General features: G+C 38.4%; 1 protein-coding gene across 1 annotated transcript in view; it reads right to left on the bottom strand.

Moving 5' to 3' along the window:
- The window catches only part of EYS (EGF-like photoreceptor maintenance factor), a 923675-nt gene that overhangs the window by 266166 nt on the left and 633367 nt on the right, over positions 1-24142 (bottom strand). Inside the window, exon 35 of the mRNA XM_087776394.1 lies at positions 20596-20746. Within this exon, the coding sequence (XP_087632520.1) occupies positions 20596-20746 (151 nt within the window). The remainder of the gene's footprint in view (positions 1-20595; positions 20747-24142) is intronic.

Here is a 24142-nt window from a genome sequence, read left to right as displayed (position 1 = left end):
GAGTGGGCTCTGGTTAAAAAAAAAGTTCCAGAGAACAACCTAGATGGCAGGCAATAGGACTACTGTCAGGAGAACACAGCAGACAACCTGGGCTCAGAGGTGATGGAGAGGAAAACAGGATCAAAGAAGATGCAAATTCACTAAACTTCAGAAAGGCAGTGAGAGACTAAAAACCCGCCTGCAAGATCATGATGGGTGGGGAAGGATTGCATCTAGCCATTTTTCTCCTATTTTGTCTGACATGATGTTAAATTTTCATTATAAAGAGGTTAAACGTTCTAGTTGTCATTCTACTAAAACCTGGGATGTTTCTTATTTTAAAGACTTTTGGTCTTCTTTGGTTAAAGAAACCACGCAGAATATCATGCCCGGGTAGCTTCCTGTAATTTGGGTCAGATCAGGAGGATATCAACTGTGAGGGTATTTATACAGCCCTATGTTAGGAACCCATGAGGAAACCCCGCATTTCAACGTTCCCTTCACCGAAAGATTAGGGGAAGTATATAACCTCATATGACTATATTCTTGCTGGAGTACATTTCAAGGTAGTTTTCTGCAGTTTATAAACCAGATACTTCTACTACCAGATACTTCAAGATAAGATATCACATCAATTCCCAAAGAATTATTAATGCTCTTTTAATTTCAGAAATGCTGATGTTTATTGAGTATTGCCAGGCTGAAACATATAATCTCTAGATAGTAAAGAGAACTTCTTAGTGGCTGCCCTGGTATTTCTTTATAAAGACAGTTTTAGATTCTTGTGAAAGTAACAGTTCTTATCAGCTAGTCAGGCAGGGCTCTCACTTCTGGACACACCTTTAACATACTGAAAAGACTAGTACATATAAACCTACGAATCGACAATCACGCCTTATAGAAGTATAAGAGAGAATACTGTGTGTGATTCATTGTGAGCACGTGACAGAAGTTAGTCACAGAGGTCCCTCTGGGGTGACAGTGAGGTTGAGGGAATGTGGTGGGTTGACTACAGCTGGCAGGTAAGCCCCCCTTCAGTCACTCGCTCACTCCCCCCGAGTCGGATGGTGGAGAGAAGGGCAAAAGTGAGCAAACTAGTGTTTGCTCATAGAATCGTTTAGGTTGGAAAAGACCTTTAAGATCGACTCCAACTGTAAACCTAGCACTGCCAAGGCCACCACTAAACCATGTCCTCAAGCACCATGTCTACCCATCTTTTAAATACCTCCAGGGATGGAGACTCAACCACTTCCCTGGGCAGCCTGTTCCAATGCCTTACTACCCTTTCAATGAAGAAGTTCTTCCTAATATCCAACCTAAACCTACCCTGGTGCAACTTGACGCCATTTCTTCTTGTCCTATCGCTTGTTACTTGGGAGAAGAGACTGTCACCCACCTTGCTACAACCTCCTTTCAGGTAGTTGTAGAGAGTGATAAGGTCTCCCCTCAGCCTCCTTTTTTCCAGAATAAACAACCCCAGCTCCCTCAGTCGCTCCTCAGAAGACTTGTGCTCTAGACCTTTCATCAACTTCGTTGCCCTTCTTTGGACACGCTCCAGCACCTCGATGTCCTTCTTGTAGTGAGGGGCCCAAAACTGAACACAGTACTCGAGGTGCGGCCTCACCAATGCCAATCACAGGGGGATGATCACTTCCTTAATCCTGCTGGCCACACTATTCCTGATACAAGCCAGGATGCTGTTGGCCTTCTTGGCCACCTGGGCACACTGCCAGCTCATATTCAGCCGGCTGTCGACCAATACCACCAGGTCCTTTTCCGCCAGGCAGCTTTCCAGCCACTCTTCAAAGTCAGGTAAATTAAGTGAAGGAAAAATAAGAGGGAAAAAAACCAAGTGATTCAAAAGCAATTATTCACCACCAGCAGACTGGTGCACAGCCAGTCCCTGAGCAATGACTGCTTTGGAAAAACTTCCCCCCCAGTGTTATTGCTGAGCATGATGTTATATGGTATAGGATATCCATTTGGTCAGCTGGGGTCAGCTGTCCTGGCTGTGACCCCGTGCAGTCTCTTGCCCACCCCTGAGCCAACTCACTGAGGGGTAAGAGCGAGAAACAGAGAAGACCTTGACACTGTGTAAGCACCGTTCAGCAACAGCCAAAACATCCTTGTGTTGGCAACACTGCTTTGGTCACCAGGCTAAAACACAGCACTGTATGGGCTGCTATGAAGAAAATTAGCTCCAGCCCAGACAGATCCAGTACAGGGAATCAACATGAATTTGGAATTTCTCAGGCACATGACAAGAGTAGTTGATGTAATGCTTACTGTGAGTCAGCGCATGGAAATACAAACAACTGCCACTAAAGATGTTAGCGAAAGGCAAAGTGATGCAAATATTACTTTAGTGATAATGGTGACAGAGGTGAGAAATGCACACAAAAATTTCTGTCCCAGAATACTGTAAAAACACATCTATGAGAGCAAAGATCTTGAGATAATAATATCTCTTCTTTATTATTATCAGTTTGGGTAGCACTATATGCTTATAGAATAATAAATTAACGACCTTAATGTACTTTCTAACCACATGTATGCTTTTGGTTACTAAGTTTGTATTTATCAGAAATGGCAACAATTTGCTCCACTTGCCATCCAAAGCACACAAGTATAATCAGTAAAAGTAATTTTCAATGGGATTTCATGGGATTTAGCAGCAAATTGTCTTTTTTTTCCTGAAGAAAAACTGATGGATTTGCATTTTAATAGGATGGAGGTGTATGCCCAAAACTTTGTGTTCGTGGCATAAACCTCTCTGCTGTTGAAAAAAATTGGAGAAAAAACACACATACATCAAATAGGAACAGATGAATATTGTTTTTGTCTATTAAAATGTGGTAAGAAGTTTGCATAACATGCTTTTTCTCATGTAGCTTGAGTTTTGTGATGAGAGTGCTACAACGTATGCCTAGACATCTACTGTTATCAAAACCAAGTTAACAGATGAGTAAATTGATAGCTCAAGGAGACCAACTCTTGATTTTAGTTGTGTGCTAAGGGGAACGCATAAAGAAACACAGGGTAAAATTTATGCATTCTCATCAGCTGCAGAAACAACCAGTCTGCAACAGATGAACCTACAGTTCCTGACCACAGAAAGAACGAATGAGCAACTGCTCTAGGGAACCGCTGATTGATAGGGTCATTTGGGTAATTATTGCATTAGTTGCCCAACTAGTACATACATTCTGTTAAATATACTTCTGCCTTGTCAAATGGGCTGTGGTCTGATTTCTCCTGAAGCTGAAAAGGTTGTACCTAAACTACATGGAAGTAATTGCTGTCACACAGTTCCCTTTTAGTTTTACACCATCAGGCTGTATCACCACAGGACCTACAAAGGAAGATTACAGGCCACTAGCTGGTATCTGCTGGTATGCATGGTCAACACATCCTCTTTTCTGAGGGGTAAACCCCAGCTCTTCTCTGTTCTTCATTGTTTATAGGGAGAGTGTAGTGACCACCATTCAAGTCTCTTAGATATAATTCTGCCTTGACAAAGAGACTGAAAGGGAAGGGTAAGCCAGAGTGAGGAGCCATACAAATGTAGTTGTGGACTGCACATGAATTTTCTGTGTGAAACCTTTTTTTTTTTTTTCCCCAGGAAAGTGTGCCCATATACATTTTCAGTCCAAGTAGATAGTCTGCCATCAAGCTTCTTACAGAAGATCCCAGAGTACACTTATGCAATGAATGATTACAGCCTATCCTCCCAAGCTTTGGGAGGCTCCTTGGGAACAGTATAATGTTCAGTCAGTATTTGGAAGGAACTCAAAGCGATCAGACGACAGATGTCTGGGATGCAAGCACTGAAGAGCACTGCTGCATTAAGTCACTTCACTGTAGTTTCTTTAAGCTTTAAGCTTTGCTGGAAGGGACTGATACCAAACGCATCCTCTAAGGGCTCATGAAAGTTACCTGCTAACTGTTCAAGCCTTACTTCTCACTTATCATCAACCAGACATCCTGAAATTTTCCAAAATGATCTCAGAGTCACATAGAGGAATTACTGAAATGTCATCTTCACAGATGATGCCATCTGTTGAGCTCCATTGCTTCCAGACAAAGGAAATTATTTCTTTTTGTTGTTTGTATGACATGTGGTTGCAAACCTATACTTAAAATTCTCAAAAGTATATACATTATGAATTGCATCGACTTCCAAGATGTCAATGTGAAGGCATAGCTCCATCAACCACCACAGATTCTGTGTAGCAGACTGCTTGAATGTGCTTTCCATCCCATAATGCTATGTGCTGCCACTTTCAAGATAATAATCACTTTCTAAAAACCAGCTTCCAGACTGGACCATGAACAAGAGGCAAACAGGTGAAGTACCCGACAAGGTACCTGAGAAGGTGTTATGCACATACACACTGCCACGTTTCCAGGTAGGTCAGACAATTTGGGAACATGGAAAGCTATTGGATAAAAAGGGCTGAATATGCTCAGCAGAAGATAAGTCATCCCACATGTCTGCAACTGCCCTGAATTTTGTACACTGAATAGGAAGAAGAGACAAATGGCTAATGTTACTAAGAGAAGCAGAGTTGTCAAAGAATGAAAGCATCACACAGACACTGAAAATTTTCCCCCAGGACAATTCCCACATCAGCCCACACATCAAGATAAGGTGTCAGGGAGGTGTCTTGCCAACAAAAATGTGCTGTAGCTGTTGCCAGGATCCTGTTGAATATGCAGGAGCTGTGGACTAATTAAGTGGCAACAGCAACTGCAGACTGAAGATCTTAACAGCAGGTCAGCCTGGCAGCTATGGGAAAATAGATGCCCTCACAGTTGGAAGACAAAAAGTGATCTTGCAGCGTTACCAGTATGTTCAAAAAGAAATGATCACCTGGATTTGAACTTGCAAATTCATAAAAGCAACCTGCATGCAAGTTCAGAACAGTGTCATCCCTCCAAAATGTTCTTCAAAATAAGGAAATAATCTCTACAGAAACAGAATCATATCTTTGCACATCATCAAATCATATCTTTGCATATCACCAAAACAGCCCCTTTCTTCTGATAAAATTAGTGTCTCTTCATATAGGATGCAAGGTTTTGGCAGTGGGGAAGCTACAGATGTGGCCTGTGTGAGGAGAGGCCAAGGTTGCTCAGTGCCAGACACAGCCAGTTCCAGCCGGCTCCAACCAACACCTTGCAGGGCACAGCTGAGCCCTGCAGCCATGGTGGTGGTGACTCTGTGAAAATGCCACAAAGGCAGCGGAGGCAGGCAGGAAAAAACAGAGAGAGAGAACCAGAAGTGCAAACATCAAAGTCAATATCTGCTCCATGGTGCCGGAGCAGCTATTCCCCTGCAGCCCATGGAGAGGACCATGCCAGAGGAGATGGATGTTTCCTGAAAGAACTGTGGCCTGTGGAGAGGACCCACACAGGAGCAGGGGAAAAGCATGAGGAGGAAGGAGCAGCAGAGAGGGACTGTTATGGACTGACCACAATTCTCCTTTCCCTCTGCACCACTTGGGATTGGGGTGGAAGGAGTTGGGAATGAAGTTAAGCCTGGGAAGAAGCAGTGTGGGTGAGGGGGAAGCTATTGTTTTAATTTTGTCTTTGTTTCTCACTACCCAAATGTATTTTAATTGGCAATAAATTAAATTAATTTTCCCCAAGTCAAGTCTGTTTTGGCCATGAAGTTAACTGGTAAGTGATCTCCCCATCTTTATCTCAACCCATGAGCTTTTTCATCTTATTTTATCCCTCTGTCAAGTTGAGGAGAGGGAGTGGGTGAGCGGCTGGGTGGGCATCTGTCACTTAGCCAATGTTACCCCACCACACTCCTGAAAACTGACAGAGGCTTAGAAGGTAGCAGGATGGTGAAGTTAATCAAATGACCATCTGTATCTAAGGCCAAGCACTGAATATAAGAGGACCTTAAGATGGTAGATGATATGGTAGTTGCATGCAGTAAAAGGGAGAAAGGAGAAAAATAGTATCAAGTCTTCCAACACATACTAAAGGCTGCTGATATGCAAGAATGATCTGGTGGGAATGATGCAGGTAATCCATGATGGATAAAGAGCTGCCATCTGTGAGGTTGGTTAAATGACTGTTGAGGTTGACCTTGAGGAGCACCTAGGGGAAGGAGGTAGAAAGAAACTGTCTCATTCTTCCTGTGAGTCATTAGAAAGATTGTGAGGGAATATGGGATGACATAGCTTTAAAGGACTGAAGGACTTAAATCAGTTCTCTCCTGTAGATTCCTCCATTTCCTTTGGGAGCCCTGTGCAAAAATAAAAGTACAAAGGGTACTAACAGGAGGAGGTACTTGATAGATCATGAACAGTTTTCAGCACTACAGAATAACAGGTGGCAGTGGCTGAAAAGTCCTCCACGGTACCATTCAAGACAGATTCTGCAGTTTCAGATATTTTATTGATGAGTTCTTACTGGTGAACAAAGCCCAAACAGTTCACTAGTGAAATCTGTGGGATATAGGAGAATAAGCCTTTTCTTCTAGCAGTCAGTCTCTTCACATCCCTCTTTCCTGTGAGACACATGCCTCTATATTCCTCTGATGCAGCCATGGAAGTAAAGGAAAAAGACAGCAGAATACATATTGGTACTCAGTATTCCTGGGGGTTTCGCAGTTGTAGTTCATTCATTTTACAGATGACAGTAAGAGGGTAACAGTTGCCAAATTGCCTGGTCAGGCTCCAGCAAGGCCTCACTGATGGAAAATAATCTTGCATGGGCTAAGATCGAAGAAAAATTCCATTACACTGTGTCTGCCCTAACTCTTTCAATGCTGGATAAAAGTTTCCAAGATCAAACAGCACACTGGATTAGCAGAAGGCGGCAGGCTGAACCTGAAAACTTTCAGAGCCCAATAACAACACATCTCAAGGCATGCACGCCAGTGAGGAGGCAGGTGTATCTGTCTTCTCACTGGCCATATTGCCATACTATGACAACGCACAGAAGATACCTTGCAGAGAAGTTCCAATTTGTGGCTCCAGAGCAAAAGACTCAATAGACTGAATTACCAAGGAGAGGTGCAAAAAACAGAGTTTGAGTATGTGCTTTGGCATTAACCCCCAGTATCGGTACCAACACTCTTTTATTTGTGCTCTTCCAGTCTTCACAAACCTCTCCTAATTGCCATGACTATTCAAAGATCATTAACAGTGGCCTCATAATGACATCAGCCAGCTTCCTCAGCACTCGTGGGTACAAGCTGTCAGGCCTCATTGACTTACATATGATCAGTTTGTTTAAGTGCTCCCTAACCTGGTCCTTCTTCACCAATGGTAAGTATTCCTTTCTCTAGACTTTCCCTCTGGTCTTAGGGGCCTGGGATTCCTGAAGGCTGGTTTTATGGGTAAAGACCAGAGCAAAGAAGGCATCAAGTACCTCGGCCCTCTCTATGCCATTTGTAACCAGTTCCTCTGCCCCATTCTGCACTGGACCCACTGTTTCTCTCATGGGTGAACAACTGAATGCCCACAATGGACCTGTCTTCCTGGATAAGACTTGAATCACTGGTGTCAGTACAAAAAAATACAATGTCTCTCAGGAAATGGGGTACAAACCCACAGCTGGCACAAAGCTGAAAGGGAGTCAAAGCTAAGTTCCTAAAATCCAAAAGGCAAAGATAACTTCAGAGCAAGAAATACCAAGTAGAAGAGCGTTTCAGCTCAGTACAGTGTGAAATGGTTGCAGATATTCTTGCATTTTACATGTTGACTAAGAGGAGAGAGAGAGCTCAAGCAGATCCTCTAGAGGTACTCCAACAGAAAAACCTTCTGGTGTCACACAGAAATACACAATGTGTACATTCTTTCAAATATATATGTATTTTTACAGTGGTATATTGTACTGGTTTTGGCTGGGATAGAGTTAATTTTCTTCACAGTAGCTACTTGGGGGCTTTGTTTTGGATTTGTGCTGAAAACAGTGTTGATAATACAGGGATGTTTTAGTTACTGCTGAGCAGTGCTTACACAGAGTCAAGGCCTCTTCTGCTTCTCACCTCACCCCACCAGCGAGTAGGCTGGGCGTGCACAAGAAGCTGGGAGGGGACACAGCTGGGACAGCTGACCTGAACTGACCAAAGGGCTATTCCATACCATATGACATCATGCTCAAAACATAAAGCTGGGGGAAAAGGAAGGAAGGGTGAATGTTCGGAGTGATGGCGTTTGCGTTCTCAAGTAACCATTATGCATGATGGAGCCCTGCTTTCTGGGAGATGGCTGAACACCTGCCTGCCGATGGGAAGTAGTAAATGAATTCCTTGTTTTGCTTTGCTTGAGTGCGCGGCTTTTGCTGTACCTATTAAACTGTCTCTATCTCAACCCACGAGTTTTCTCACTTTTACTCTTCTGATTCTCTCTCACATCCCACCAGGGGGGAGTGAGTGAGTGGCTGCGTGGTGCTTAGTTGCTAGCTGGGGTTAAACCACGACATATATCAATTCATCTGTGTGCAACCACCAGTTGCCTTCAGAAATTGAATTATATTATACTATTTTCCTTTTAATTTATCTTTTATTTCCCAAACCCTTATTTACCTCTATAGGAAATACTAGTCAAAAAAAGAAAATGTTTCTTCCATACTAAACAGAAATCTGAACTCAAATCTCTTATTAAATTCTCCAAATACAGCGTTTGTTTACATCCCCTTCCCCCATATGTTTTTTTAAAAATGACCTCAGGAGAACAAGACAGCGAAAGTTTCAGTGATGCCTTTGTATGAGTCTTAATTTACTGAGGATGCTATCTGGTTAGCTTCAAGCATTTAGATCACACAAATCTGAGTTCAGGCACTGTAAATACGAAACAATTAAAATACTTTTGAGAAAAATAACTTCCATAAAGTCAAATTCTGAGGGGATTGCAGTAAGACAGTGGCAATCATCATCATTCAGGGTTAGCAGGAGACTTTGCTAGTTTTTTTCTTTTCCTTTTCTTCTCACACTCCTTTAATTTCAGGCTCAGAAGCTTCAGCAGTTTGATTTCCCCATGCGCAAACAGAGAGGTCTGGTTATTTCTAACTGCATAAAAGAGCTTCTAGAGAACTTGGTTAAAGCAATGCATATCAAGACTCTCATACAAATAAGAAACAGGAATAATCTATTTGGCTCAGCATCCTGATTCTGCCATGAGTTTTGGAGTGCAAACCTATTGTTTTGAATGTTCTGATTCACTGTAGCTGCTCCTAGCCAAGGCCTGCTGCACAGATGGCCCGGGGCCATGAACTTCTTAAAGTTCATTGGCTTCTCTTCTGCAACAATATAGTGTAACTATAATATCACTGGTTCCGGTGATCTGTAGCTCTGTAATAAGTGTAATGAACGTGGCATTCTAACGTTATCTAATGAGACTGAATTACATTTTTAATCTTGCTTATAATAATCAGTTTATACTACGGACTGCTGACATATTATATATGCGGAATGCAAATGCATTTTTTCATGTAGAGTCGTTGATATTAATCAGATTTTTGCACTTCTGTGCACACCTTAAGTGTCTCCTTTAATTTGATGCAGAAGATGATCACTGAGAAAAGATCTTGATTCCTCACCAGCAAAACTTTCTGGTCTGTGTACTTAACACAGTGAAGGATATTTTTTGCTTTCTGGTTTGAGATTATATTGTTATAGATTTGGTAGATTTTATGGAAAAAGTTAATAATAATATAATATTAATACAATATATTACCATCATATTAATATTAGCATCAATAGTTAATTAATATAATATTGGTATTTGCATTACTGTTTACATAATATAATACTAAATAAATGCATATATACATATATACACATATGAAGTTCTAACTTCTCTGTAACAACTCTAACGAAATTAAAAAAAGAAGCAGTAAAAATATTACAGAATTTAGCTGCAGGAAAGGCAGAAAAAAGATGACTGCTTTTAATATACATGTTCACAATCAATAAGAAGTCTGATATTATAAATGTCAAAAATACTTCTCTCAACTATCTTCCTAATAAAATATGAAGTGCAATCTGTAACTAGCAAAATCACCCAAATTAATATGAACTTTTCCATACAGAGTTATCGAGAAGTATTCAGGAAATAGTACTAGTAACTGAATAAAAAGAATCAAGGGGTCTTTATACTTAACTTTTATGTCTTCCATTCTGCATTTCCAATATTATAAATTTGGAATTTATTAGACATACTAGAAAGATTTATTGCACATTTTGATTAATATAGTCTAGGTTTAGACTTTACTATAACTAGCAGAATCCAAAACTACTGCACTCTGTATAAGCTGGGATTTTTTTTTTTTTTAGCTTTAAGGATTGCACAGTACTAATACTGATCTTCAGCAAGAATTTAAACTTGTTTCAAGCAGATAAATCAATAATAAATTCTCCAAAACACTGACATGAGCACATTCAGATGTAAAGGAAAGTATTAACAAATGAGTAATATCCCTATAAGCATACTGATTAATCTAATTTAGAAAAAAATAAAAACAGAATGTGGTGCTATTCACTACAATGCTCTCTGTGCCTACCTCTTTTCTTTAAGTAAGCTGATACCTCAAATACTGCAATGATGTCCAAGATCATCATCTGCAGACTTTACAACACAGACCGACTTGAAAGGAAGAACACAAGCAACTAATACAGTATTACAGGAAGATTTTAGATTTTCCTTGACAGTATCAATTCTCTGTATTGTTTAGCCTCAAAGACCTAGCAAGATCACACCCTTAGATGGTAAGGGCTACTGGCACACTAGTAGTAAAGAATCCCAACAGGGAAGCATGGTATACATCCAGAACTTGCAGCAAAATATCTTAAGTCTCATATATATTTATTTTTGGATCAATGGGATTAGGCAAGACAGTATATTACCATTATATAGTAACCATAAATTCAGAATATTGCAATTAGATTAAAACTGACTTAGAATTTAATTCCGTTACATTTCTCTCTCTATCTGGAAAACCTTTTTTTTTTAAATCAAAAATTCACATTCAAAATATACATGATACAACTGAGCTAGGTAAATATGTTACAAAAAAATGTAATATGAACAATTTGTGTGTTTTTAAATACAACTCCCTTTCTGTCAAACCACTAAACCATTATTTCTTTTCAAAAGACAAGTAACTGCCTCTGGAAAAATATCTGAATTCTAAAAAGAAAAAGAAGCGGTCAAACAATAAGAATGTGCTAAGCATCTTGATGGTAGAAAAAATAAACACTGGGATATTATGATGCAAGAGTAAAAATCATGTAAGGCCTAGGCTGCACCAGAAAAAAGGCAATATAAAGAAAGCAGTCAAATAAATATATACAAACTAGAACAAATTCTTTTGCACTGAAATTTCATGCAGAAAGAAAAATACGATATTAAAGCTATATTATATACCACGTAACCAAGATGATGATAGTGCTTGTTAAATACTAAAGCAGGTTAGAAAGGGTAGAGCAGAAAACACAGTAATAGGAGAGTTTAATTACTCCCAAGCAGTCTGGTAAGAAATCATGACAAGATATGATGCAGGGACTACATTTTTAGATGCTATAAATACTGGTTTCTTGGAACAATTAGAGAAGCCACAAGAGAAATAACTCTTGATTTTGCATTAAGCCAGGCATAGGATCTGCTTCAATACCTAACCATCAAAAAAAAAAAAAAAATTTAAAAGCACTGACTATAATGTACTCAACTTCAGTGTTCTTCTGGGAGCAAAACACACTTAAAAATACACCAAAAACAGTTTAACTGCAACAGGAAGAGGTTAGTTAGGATAAAAATAAAAGGAAAAACTAATGGGTAAAATGCTTGCACGTTACAGCAAAACACTTCCATTGAGTTCAGATAACTATGTACAGTCTAGCCAAAAAAAATTCAGGCATAACTTTTAAAAAAACGGAGCTTGAATGACAAAATAGCAGAGTAAAGACGACTTTTAGATGACATCTTTCAGGCCAAAATATGGGTAGAGGGTGTAAAGGGACCATCTGGCAAATTAAATCTAAAACTCTGCATATTCAAAAGGGTTCTGGGACATAATTTATTTTAGGCAGAAAAAAATACTCATAGAACCATAGAATCACCGAACAGCCCAGGGTGGAAGGGACCTTGAAAGATCATCTGGTCCAGCCTTTCATGGGAAAGGGTGCCTAGATGAGATTATCTAGCACCCTGTCCAATCACATATTGAAAATCTCCAGTGATGGGGACTCTACCACGTCCCTAGGAAGGTTGTTCCAGTACTCATCAAAACTATCTAAAATGTTAAAAGTAGGAAGCCTGGAATTGTTCAACGGTATGTAACTGTTCACTTAAATTTCATTTGGTACCAAAATACAGGAAACTGGCAAATAAGATACCCATTTTTTTAAAAGGGACAATGAAAGGCCAAAATGATTGAAGCAAAGTAAGACCCAGCAAATCTATATTCAACAGCAATTTCCTAAAAGTCATAATAAAGAATGCAAGTAGCAAAAACATGGAAAAAAATGACATAAAGAATCCCTGTAAAATTTTGTAAAAGGAAGTTATCCTTCCCCAATTATTAGTATTCCTTGAATGGTCCTATACAAGAGGATCATTGAACAACATAGCTGATTTCATTTCCAAAAATATTTTTGCATGGTTCCCCAACAAAAGTCTTTAAAGAAAATTAATAGTCATGGGAAATACAGGAAGGTCTTTTTTGGGTTAATAAACTGGTTAAAAGAAAGGAAACAAAAATTACAAACATTAGGTCAGTTTTCACATGCGTTAACTGTCACAAATATCACCAGCTGAGTCCTGTGCTGTTACACACATTCACAAATTATCTGAGAATATATGAAGTACTGAGGTGAAAAAGTTTGCTGATCACAAGAAACTATTCAGAACAGTCAAACAGCAGCTCCCTGCAGAGGACTGCAGAATTATCTCTTCACTCGAGAGACAGGATCCCGGATTTCAGGGACATGATTAATTGTATGAGAACACAGCATGCAGACCATGACTTCTCAATCTAAAGAAGAATGTGTAGCAGTGAATGTGACAGCAGTCAATAAAACAATTAACAACATGTAGAAGATGAATTTTTGGTGATGTGATAAATATCTATTCAATCTCTATCTGTATATTTATATAAAAGCATATAAATATATAAACCAGCTTGCGGTAGAATAAGCAGAGCTTTTAATTAGAATAAGCATTCAGGTGATACAAAGACAGATCCAGAGCATATCCTAAATAGGACATTAGAAAGAAGAAAACTCCTCAGGATCTAAGGCTGTCATGTCAAGATCCAAGAAGAAATCAGACACTCTTCATGATGTACAATGCATTTCAAACCAACAAACACTCTGAAAAAGCCTTTCTGAATACTGTAATCACAAACCTGACAACAGATCAGACTTAGAAGGCGTATAATGTATGTAAGGAAAGTCCAATTAAAAGGGAGTGGCATAAATATAAGGACAAATATTTCCATTCCTTTTTTTGAAAAACACAGGCACTGGAATTGATACAAACAGGAACGCCTCACGATTTCCACAATGTAGCACTGAAACCACATGAAGATGTTGGACAGAAGAGTTAACACTGTTCGCTTTCATTTTCTGTATCACAGCAGAACCTCAAACTCAAGTGCATAGCTACTACAAGCTAAGCACCTATATTCCTCTATACCTTGAATGAAGACTAAAGCCTAGCAACTAGCTTCCACTTAGTCTATTTTGAGCTACAGCTTAAACTCATGGAGCAGATGATGCTTAAAATTATATCAAATACGAAATATCCTTTGAACAATTGCCAAGCAGATTTATGATCTAATGAAAAATCTATAACGATCCACAGGCCTCACTGTATACCAATCACATGATTCTTAATAATTAAGTATGAAAATTTCAGATGGGCCATGGACCAACAGGAAATTTGTGGAGGTTCAAGAACCGGCCCCTCTAAGCTTTCGAACTACCCACTCTTGCTCATACCACTGTAGGAAAGAGTTGCAGCCATGTAACAGCCTAGTATGCCTTGTAATCCTATGAAAGCTTGGATGTCCTTTTCTTTGTTGGCTTCTTCAGGAATCTTCTCAAGTTGAACACGGTGGCCCAGGGGGCATTAACTGGGTCAGGACCACTGTAATTTGCTCACATCTGATGACTACTGAAGCAGGATGTTAAAGCATTATGTAAATATAATATTTTTATAAATTATTATGTGAAAGTTACTGTCAGAGCCGCATTCTGCAGCTTTATCAGATAAGGTGAATGCCAGATAATCAAACCTGAATGCTGTGCACAGATTGTACTAAATTCTCCCACTGCTTTGCAATGCTCTGGCAAGGGAAATGGATCATAAACTATGTCTAACTAGACAGTTACAGAGGGATTACTGTTGCTTTGGTCTATAGAAGCACAGCAGCTGTAACATAGAGCAAACTATTTTCAGATCATCCCAAATTAAGGGCCTGATTCTGTATTTTGTAACATCTGTTTTACATTATCTGTTTCTTCACTCAATGACACTGAATTCAGTGGATGAGTAATTGCGACAGAAAGAAAGTCATTCTATACCTTTTAGCAATCATTTATTAAAATGTTTAAAATATTTTTACCTACATATGGTAAAACCTCAGAATATTCTGAGACTAAATGGGCAGTTTCATAGCATCATATGATTGTGATATCACACTATCTCTTTTTCATAAAAACCCTGTATGTTTTCTTATATATGCACAGCATATTTTATACCTATGTATTTAAAATATGTGCCCCCACAAGAAAGGTCACCCACGTATGGGCTAGTAGTCTAACTGGGAGACTTTAGATGTATAATGATATCTCTCTCATCTTAGTTACAACACTAACACTATGATCCTGAGCATATCACTCAATTATCTGTTTCCATTTCCCCACTGGTAACACGGGGATACCAATGCCCACATATATATTTGCATACTTTCCCCTTCATCTTTTATCTTTACTTTATTTAGAAGATTGTTCTCCTGGTACAGAAGCTTCCTTTCCTTCTGAAACTTCCCTGTTTGAATACTTGCAAAGTTTAATTAGAGAGAACTGCTTATGTTGGAAAGGAATATGAAGATATAATGACATTTCACATTCTCAATAGTAAAATACTATTAAGTCTAGAAATAGACATTATTGGAGCAATTATAGCAGCAGAAATAACACTATTACTGCAGTCAACTGTTGCTGTAGGTATTTGAAAACAATATTTAATTTCCCTTTGAGTGTACCAATCTTATCTTCTCTGCAGAGGAACAAGCTATTATAAACAATTAATGATACTAAAGCTGGCATGAAATTAATTATTCTGAAACATGTCCTGAGATTTCAGAAAAAATACATTCTTTTTTTTGATTTCTGATTTAAAATGTCTTTTTTCTGTGTGCAATTTCGTTTCTATTCCCCTGTTGCTGATTTTTAAGTCTTAGAAAATGGCTATCATAAACAACTTTAAAAAAACAATGTTTTAAAAAGATGATGCTATTTAACTGTTTAACTGATTTTGCTGTTTACCTGTTTCTTACATGTGACAAGTCTGAAGTATGCTCATCACATTCTTTAACAAAGAAATAGGATATGATTTAAAAATAAGTAATAAACAAATCTGTCACAGAATTGAATGGGAGTCTTTTCGCTGTGTAGAGACAGCAGGATGAGATGTCTGCCAGCCGGCTATTTATAGTTTAGCTTTCCTCCTGACTGTTCAGCTCTGCCTTCCTACACTGTCAGATGAATCCACTAAACTTTGCAAAGGACAGTTTAGAGAAAGCCATAAAAACAATTTCTTGCTGGCGTGAAACAGTTTGCAGTGCTTGAACTTGGATAAATTCGACGAAGGTGTTTCAGCACACTTATCTCATTTTCTACCCACGTCTTCAGATCCTTACCCTCTAACTCATATACAGGCAAATACTTTTACTATCTTTGACCTGTGGATACGTAACATCAGGGAACTGTAGATGTGTATGAGGAAGGAGTGGCAGAGACGAGCTGTTATGGACTGACCACAATCCCCATTCCCCATCCCCCTGTGCCGCTCAGGAGAAGGAGACAGAGGAGCTGGGAATGAAGTTGAGTCTGGGAAAAAAAGGTAAGGAATATCCACTGCCTTCCCTTTGTCCACAGAGCCAGTCATCTCAACATGGAAGGTAATCATACTGGTCAGGCAGAGTCTCCCCTTGGTAAATCCATACTAGTTGCTCCCAAGGACCTGCTTGTCCTTCATTTGTTTCTACAATTGTCTCAGGAACTGATCTGTGTCATTGGCCTGACCAGCTCATGGTTACCCAGACCTTCCTCCTTGGTCTTTTTGAAGATGAACATGACATCACATTTGCCTTTTTCCAGTCATCAGGGACCTCCTCTGATTGCTCTAGTCTTTCAGAGGTGACAGAGAGCGGCCTTGTGACAACATCAGCCAGTGGCACATGCTTGTATGCATCCCATCTGGACCCATGATACTTTATATGTCCGGTTTACTGAAATAGTCCATAACTTTATCTTGCTCTACTGTTGGTAGTGTTTCTCCCCACCAACCCCTGCCACTAGGCACAGAGATCTGAGAGGTCTGACAGCTTCTAATTAATGAAGAAATCTATTGGGTATTATGGCATTGCTTCCTCAGATGTCACAGATGTTCTTTTAAATATATCACTGCCTTGAGACAGGGTAAGGCTGTAATCTGTTCTCCTCAAGTGCATTGCCAAGCTGTAGCAGCAACCAGGGAAATCAGTAGAGGGTGACTAGGAAGGAAATCCAAACTTCCGTTGATAGCGTGCTAAGTCTGTTATTACCCTGGGCAGCGGAAACATACATAGTTGGTGCTTATCAAGCCTTCCCGTCTAGAACTATTATGACTTTGTTTATTGATATTTCTATTCAAAATGGTGTATAAAAGACAGAATGCCAGTCAGGTTCAGAACAGACTCAAAACACTCAATGAGTACATACAGAGAAACGATAACTTCTCTTAATAATTCCTGAAAGACCCTATGGTTTCCTAACCAATCTTTAAGGAAGACTGAAGCAATTTTCTCCCTTAAAGAAACAGTAAAAGGCTACCCCGTATAGTATCCATTATATAGAATGGCATTAAAGAACAAAAGGAAAAGCAGTCAAGATAGGGAGATACTTTCCTTCTTGTTTTTGGAAAAGAAAGCTTCAACTTTTTGAGACTGAAAGGCAAGTTGCACTTTGCCTTACATGTTGAGGGCATTCTGACTCTAAGCAATACCGAATAATAAACACACAGACAAAAAATAAATATGTGGAAAAAATGCTTGGACACTTGAGAGCTGATTAGGAAACTGCAGTATAGGAAATCCTCAGAGGACACAATATTTTACCCTGAGGGCTTCACAGATCATATCAAACTTCACTTATAAAGAAAGGAAGAGAAATCTAGCCTGGAAATTAATAGGGTAGCATGAGCCAATTCCAGTAATACGCAACTCCCGTGTCAACAGTTTCTGGCACTGACAGCTAGAAGTTCCTGTCAGACAGAAACTGAAGCAGTCTAGGGTCTGAAGTCACTGCTCTCTACAACTTCCACGATATTGGAAGGTAGGAGAGCCAACAGCAGAGTGAACTACTCCAGTGAGAGAAGGAGCTTATCTAAAACAAGACAATGTATTATTAGGCAGATACTATGGATACCACAAGGGTCATTATCAGACTTGACTCCAAGAGTGATCAGAGCGTTTGCCAGAAAAAGCTGAGTCTCAGTTGGAGCAGAAATCTCCCTTGAAGCAAACTGCAGGATGAAGGTCAGAAACAGACCCTTTCTGTTTTGGGGATGATGAAGGTTTTACAATAGAAGCCTGATCAAAGCTGATGAGAAAGAAACTTCCTGGAGTGGTTTCCTACTGCTGGGATTGAAAAGCCCACATAAAGAGAACTCGGACAGACAGTTCTCCATTCCCTGACAAAAAGGAAAAATATAGCCTTTATAGACTGTACGTGGCTTATAGCCAACAGACTGGGATGGGGAAGCCAAGGAAAATTAAACTTGCCCAAAGCTACAAAAAAGTAAAAATTGGGCAAAATGGGACACTAAGATCAAAATGAACACAAAAATCACAAAGGAGCAAAGAAAATGAAGTGAAATAAAAGGCTGAGGCAATCTCAAAGAGAAAGGAGTGAACTGCAAAAAAGCTTCATGGAAAACCAGAGAGGCAACTGAGAGTTGAGGATGTATTTTTACCTTTGGGGAAGCTATATGAACATGTGCTTTCCAAGTACTAGTAGAAGTTATCATCAGCTTGAGCACTTGCACATGTCCTACATCTATTACATCATCTAAATAACAAACATGGACCGTAACTTTTCACCTATTAATCCTGTGTTAAGAATGGAATAATCTATTGAACTGCAACATCCTTAAAGAAAGCAAGCCCATCTTGATATGACAATCCAACACATATATAGGCAAAATGTTTTAGCAGTAAATTACCCTTAAACCATTGTGTTTTATTGCTATTTTAACTTACCTCAGGTAAACCTATTGTTCTGGATTTTTTTTTGCCTTTGGCTGGTGTGAAGAGCTATTTACCGTCTCAAACTTCCTTCTCACATACACATTATTATGTATATCCCTCAAACAAATTGCTTCTGTACCTTCTCCTAAATATACTCCATGGACTGAACTTATCTAAGCCTTCACTATAAATTTCTGGGGGGAGCCCCAAAAACATTTCTCTTAGCTTCCAGAAGACAGGTAATTTAAATATTGAAAATATCATTTTCTTATTTCTTACTAGTATAGAACATGTCTTGAAGATACATTTCTATAGTAAATAAAATTTTATATGTAACTAATAGGATAAAATATTCCAGATGAATGGATAGTTTGAGTATGGACGTTTGAATTAAGGGAAAATTTATATGACTACAAATACTATTTTACATGCTCTTTTAATGCCAGTTGAGGTATTTAGAAGTATACTTTTGGATGAGTATTTTGCAACCCTAAAAGCACCTACTCACTGGAACTTTTAAGTTGGATTTCAACAGTATTGTCACTTCATTCGTTACTGTCCATTTTGTTATAAGGCAAAAGCAATCTAGAAATGCTGTGTTACAATAACAGCATCAAAACCATGTGCTTGAAATTACCATATTTGCCTTATTATAAGATGGCCTTCACTTACCAAAGAACAGAACAGAAATAAAAAGGTTAAAACAATTATCACAGGGTGAAGCCTACCTGAAAGTATGTCTCAAAAAAATGAAATCTGGACTACATATGTCCAGCTCTGACTACATGTTTCTGCTGTGCACTGGGAAAACAAAAAAACCCGCAGATTAACTTCGTTACAGTTGTGGAGTGACACCAACCCAAAGATCACTGCTCAGATAAACGAGACCTGGGCTACACCAACCCAGTGCTAACAGTTTAGTTTATTCCACTAAGTGTGGAAAACAAATAAGGACTCATAGATAACCTTTGTTATGTAATGCTGAACAACTTTACATTCTTGTAACACATTTGGGACATGAGACTAGAGGGTGAAATAATCCAGGTAGCAACACTGGTTAGCTTTAGATAAGGTGAAAGTCAGGGATTGACTTGGGGCTATGTGACTAGCAAGGCCGCTGGCACCTTATGCCAACAATTTAATTTTTAAAATTTATACATAGTTATGACAATAACCCCTTGGGTGTAGAGGGGGACTCCGTACTCAGACACCTGACAAGATGTAGAAGGCTGAGCCCGCTGGGAAGTGCCATGCTGCCAGGAGCCAGACAGAGTGTCCCCTGGGTGCGCAGTGCTAGCGTCAAATAAATTACAGGGGCTGGGACTTTGATTGGTGTGAGTGTGAAGAGTGTGAGTGTCATAGTGTCATTTCAACAGAAATCACCACCTATACTCATCCTGCTTTGAAAAAAAATATTTAAATTGGAAGTTATTTAAGTGATGTGTATCTGTTATCGTGACTACTCTAACCCAAACTCCTCCATAACAACAATTCAGTAATGATCCACTTCTCTCCAACGTGCTGCATGACCCTGTGTGTACTCCTCTTAACACCTTCACAGCTCACTTCTTCCCTAACTCTGTGCTAGCCCTATTGCATATTACTTCTCACCCCTGCATATGCCCTTACCCTAGCTGCGTACATGGCCCCACAAGTTCAAGTTCCTGTACCATACGCCTCATTCATTAATGCAGTTCCACAGGTTACCTCTCTCTTGCTTGGTCCATTTTTACACACACCTGTCTGTGCCAGCACCGGATGCAAGCAGAGAGCCTCTTTGGTTACGGAACCCACTGCAGTTATACTTTTCACATCTTCATAGAACTAGCATCTGAGGTAACAGGCACGTCCTCTGAATTTGATATTTGCTCCTTAACTCTGCCTACTCAAGACAAACAGGAATGCAGATCATAACTTCAGGCCAGAATGCTGTTTCTGTTTACTTCACTTACCAAAGTCCCAGGCATCAGCAAAACTCTGCAAGGGACCATACACATCCCTTAGATGTAATCCTCAAAATGCTGTAAGTAATTTTTATTTTTTGCATAGTTTAAATCTCTTCAGTTATATCCTATTCAATATGCCACTCTCAAAATAACAAACATCTTAAATAAAAATAAATAGTAAGAAAAAAAATACCTGTTTTATTGCATAATGATGAGGCAAACCACCAACAAATATGGATCCTGTTTCAACCCAATATGAACTGGACCAGAAATTCCCAGGCATACTTGTCTTTGCAGATATTCCCAGGATCGACATTTCTGCTTCACATGGTACGATGCCTTGCCTGCATAAATTTAGAAATAGGCACATTTTACCACCATATATAGTTTACATTACTGTCTATCTGACAATTAATTAGGCTGTTACTAAACCAATAAGGAAAGAAAATCAAGTAAATAGCTGTTTCTATGTTAAAGACTATAAACGTAAAAGAAGCTGTTTAACAAGCTGTAAGTTGGCATGTCTTTGGGGTTTGAACTTCCATTGAAATGAAGCCATATCATAAATCTGAGCAGTGTAATTGCTAAAAAAGCCAAAACATGTAATAATGGCTGAATAAAAAAGTTAGGCAATTTTTAACAATAACAAGAAGGCTTTGTAATTTGAAAAACAGACATCCATTAACTTCAAATATTTTAAATATCCCTCTTTTTCATCACAAAGAAAGATAACCCAGAAAAGCAATTTAAAATAAAGTGCATTTTAGAGAGTGCAGACCTACTATAATTTGTAATACTTATCTTCAAAAGCATTAGTCCTAAAACCAAAGGCAGTAATATTAGGCCCTGAAATTAATACGTACATTCCCTTTTCCCTCCCCCTGTCCACACACCCTCTTAACAGTGTCGCTCTTAACAGCATGCATAAATTGTTAACAATAAACAGAAGGTGCAAAGTAAACAATTTGGTTTTCTTTGAATTTTTTAATATGATGCGAAGCTTATTTACATTCCGATAACCAATTGGCAGCAAGCACCCTATCTTCACGAAAGAAAGCACAGTGAAGAAATATCAGAACTAAGCAAGAGTCTCTCATGCGGGAATTTCTTTCAGCCTATCCTTCTTTCCACACACGGAACAAATCAGAGTTAAATCAGCTGTATGTTTAAAAATACTCAAGTGCCTCTGTAATATAGGTGCCACAAAAAATCTATGTAAAAATAGCATATAGCAAACAAAACTATAAAAGCAACAGTCTGTAATTTAGCTAGGATGCTATCTGTAAAGTATGAATCCAGTTTATCTTTGATAATGCAAAATTAGCTCCTGAAACTCATTAGTTACAAAAAGAGCATGGAAAGTTTTCTTCACTATCTTCTGTCAGATAATGATATATAAAGGATTTCTCACATACTATTTGATAACGTCTTCTATTAGTTTTTAATTCAGAGGATGGAGACTTAACATTAGTGACATTTGCAAACAGTTCTCTATGTTTGTTTTCCATATAATTCTGTTTTTGTGATACTTTCATAAAAATATGCAAACATGGTATTAGCCTTTAACAGACAGAACTATAGATGTTTTTGCAAGCCAAATGGTCTGTCCATCCTATGGTAAATAACTCCAGGTGAAGAATATGAAGTTTTGTTTTGTTGTTAAAATCAACATTAAAGAAGAGAAATAAGTTGGGGTTTTAATTCTGTGGACTAAAAATAAACTTCTTAAGGGATAAGTTCAGGGGATTATTTTGTTTTCTCCTCAATTTTTACAAAGTTTTTTGAAACTTGCTAATTAATAGCTAACATGAATGAGAAAAGGAAGGAGAAAATCATAGCCAGAACTGCAGTCAAGGAAAGGAATATTTTCATACCATGTTCTGTAGATATTATGCAATGGTTGTGTGTCTAAGCACATACACAAGGTTCTGCAGCATACCATTTGCATTATTTGCTTACAAAGGAAGTTTGCTGATAATGTGTGTAACTAACTCACACATGCATTCGCAGTAGCTCTGTTTGCAATGATCAAGCAGTTTTTCCTACGGCTTGAACCCAGGGTGACATTTTGGATATATTCATTCTACAGCAGAAAGCTCTGTTGAGAGTTCTAAAGAAAAATATACTGATTTTTTAAATATCTAAAATTTCCTCTCTTTCTGATGAAAGGATATAATATTTATGAATAAAGGCATAATAATAGGATAGTGATCTTTCTGAAATATTTTAAATCAGACTTGTCTTAATACAACCTAATTCTTAAGATTGGAGTGGAAAAGGGTCAGGAGGGGAACTGACAGGCATTTTTTATTTTTTTAAACTAATTAACAGATGTGCTAAATGAAGGAAAGCTGCCCAAATGACTTATTTTTTTTTTTTAAATTACTGTTTCTTCTACACATTTTGAGATGCTAATGCTTTAACTGGTTATGTGACCATGTGTGTACTTCTATTACACAAGCAACCTATTAACAAATGTAGTTCTTTTCACATTAGCCTTGGACATACATGATGGATATGCAGAGGTATTTTTGTGTGCATATAGAAATATATTTTGAAATTAATTCCCAGTACTTTGTGTCAGAAAACAAGTTAATGCAATTCAATAGCGTGAGCTGCCTTCGCCCTAAGCTTGTTGGAATGTCAGCCATGCACCTTTGATTTTGCTTGATTGAATCTAGCAGGGTCTGGCCAAATTACAATAACAGCCTTAAACCATTATTGTTTAGCATTAGCTGATGATACAATCACCGGGTCACATAGGCACTCTATGAAATTTCCATCAGGCTTTTAAAATACTTTTTCTACAATCAGCACATTGGCTGCTTTAAAGGTCAAGTAAGAAGACAGAGATTTTTGCATAATTATAAATGTGGAAATGCATACAGCAAGTCTCAAGCACTTTTGCTGGGTAAGCTACCAGTAATTGTGCCTCAGTCCAACCCAGCAGTAATAGTTCACAGATTCCTCATTTGTACTCACATAAATGTAATGATTAAATACTGGCCTATTAATTATAACCTGAAGATGAGTTCTGTCTAAACAGTATTAAATCCATTGCCCAATGCCTCGCAGGTTGGAAGGATGGAAAGGTCAGATAATAATTTGATAACTGTTGGGATAACGGTACCTAAACATGACAATATCTGCATGAAATCCAAATCCTTTTACATAATGTCCTTACTTGCTGACATTTGTTAGTGATGATTAAATGATGTTTGGGATTATCATAAAATGATAAAAAGGTACTAAAATAAATGGGGGAAAAGGAGGAGGGAAAGGGGGATGTCCAGATAAAGTATTAAGTGTCAGTCATGCTGTGCAGCCTTGCTAGGACTAAAGCTTCTTTAATCTGGTTTTCCTGATAAGAAAGGCAAATCTCTTGTTCTAGAAACAAAATCGAAACTTTCACCCATCTCTAGCAATTTCACTTCGAATGTGATCATGCTAAACAACAATAAACAATTCACTAATTACCCTTGAACTATTTAGGATGCAATGTTAGCATTCAGTTCATTAAACAAAAACAAAAGTAGGTTTGCAAACAGGTATATCAAATAAGACTTGTGAACTACAAGTATTGAAGAGAAGTTTTATTATTATATATTCTAAAAAAAACCCCCCAAAGTTCCCTGATTTTATCGAAGACAACTGATTGATTAATTAAAGCTGAGAAACATATTTCATTTTCACTGTGTTTAATTATTATTTTACAGATTTCTTAGCTGAAAAAAATGCAA

The sequence above is a fragment of the Nipponia nippon genome, unplaced genomic scaffold (assembly GCF_047370975.1).
Source record: "Nipponia nippon isolate SJK-2023a ecotype South Korea unplaced genomic scaffold, ASM4737097v1 scaffold_4, whole genome shotgun sequence".
NCBI lineage: Eukaryota > Metazoa > Chordata > Aves > Pelecaniformes > Threskiornithidae > Nipponia > Nipponia nippon.
The sequence above is the reverse complement of the archived record's forward strand: the minus strand, read 5'-3'. Positions and strand labels throughout refer to the sequence as shown.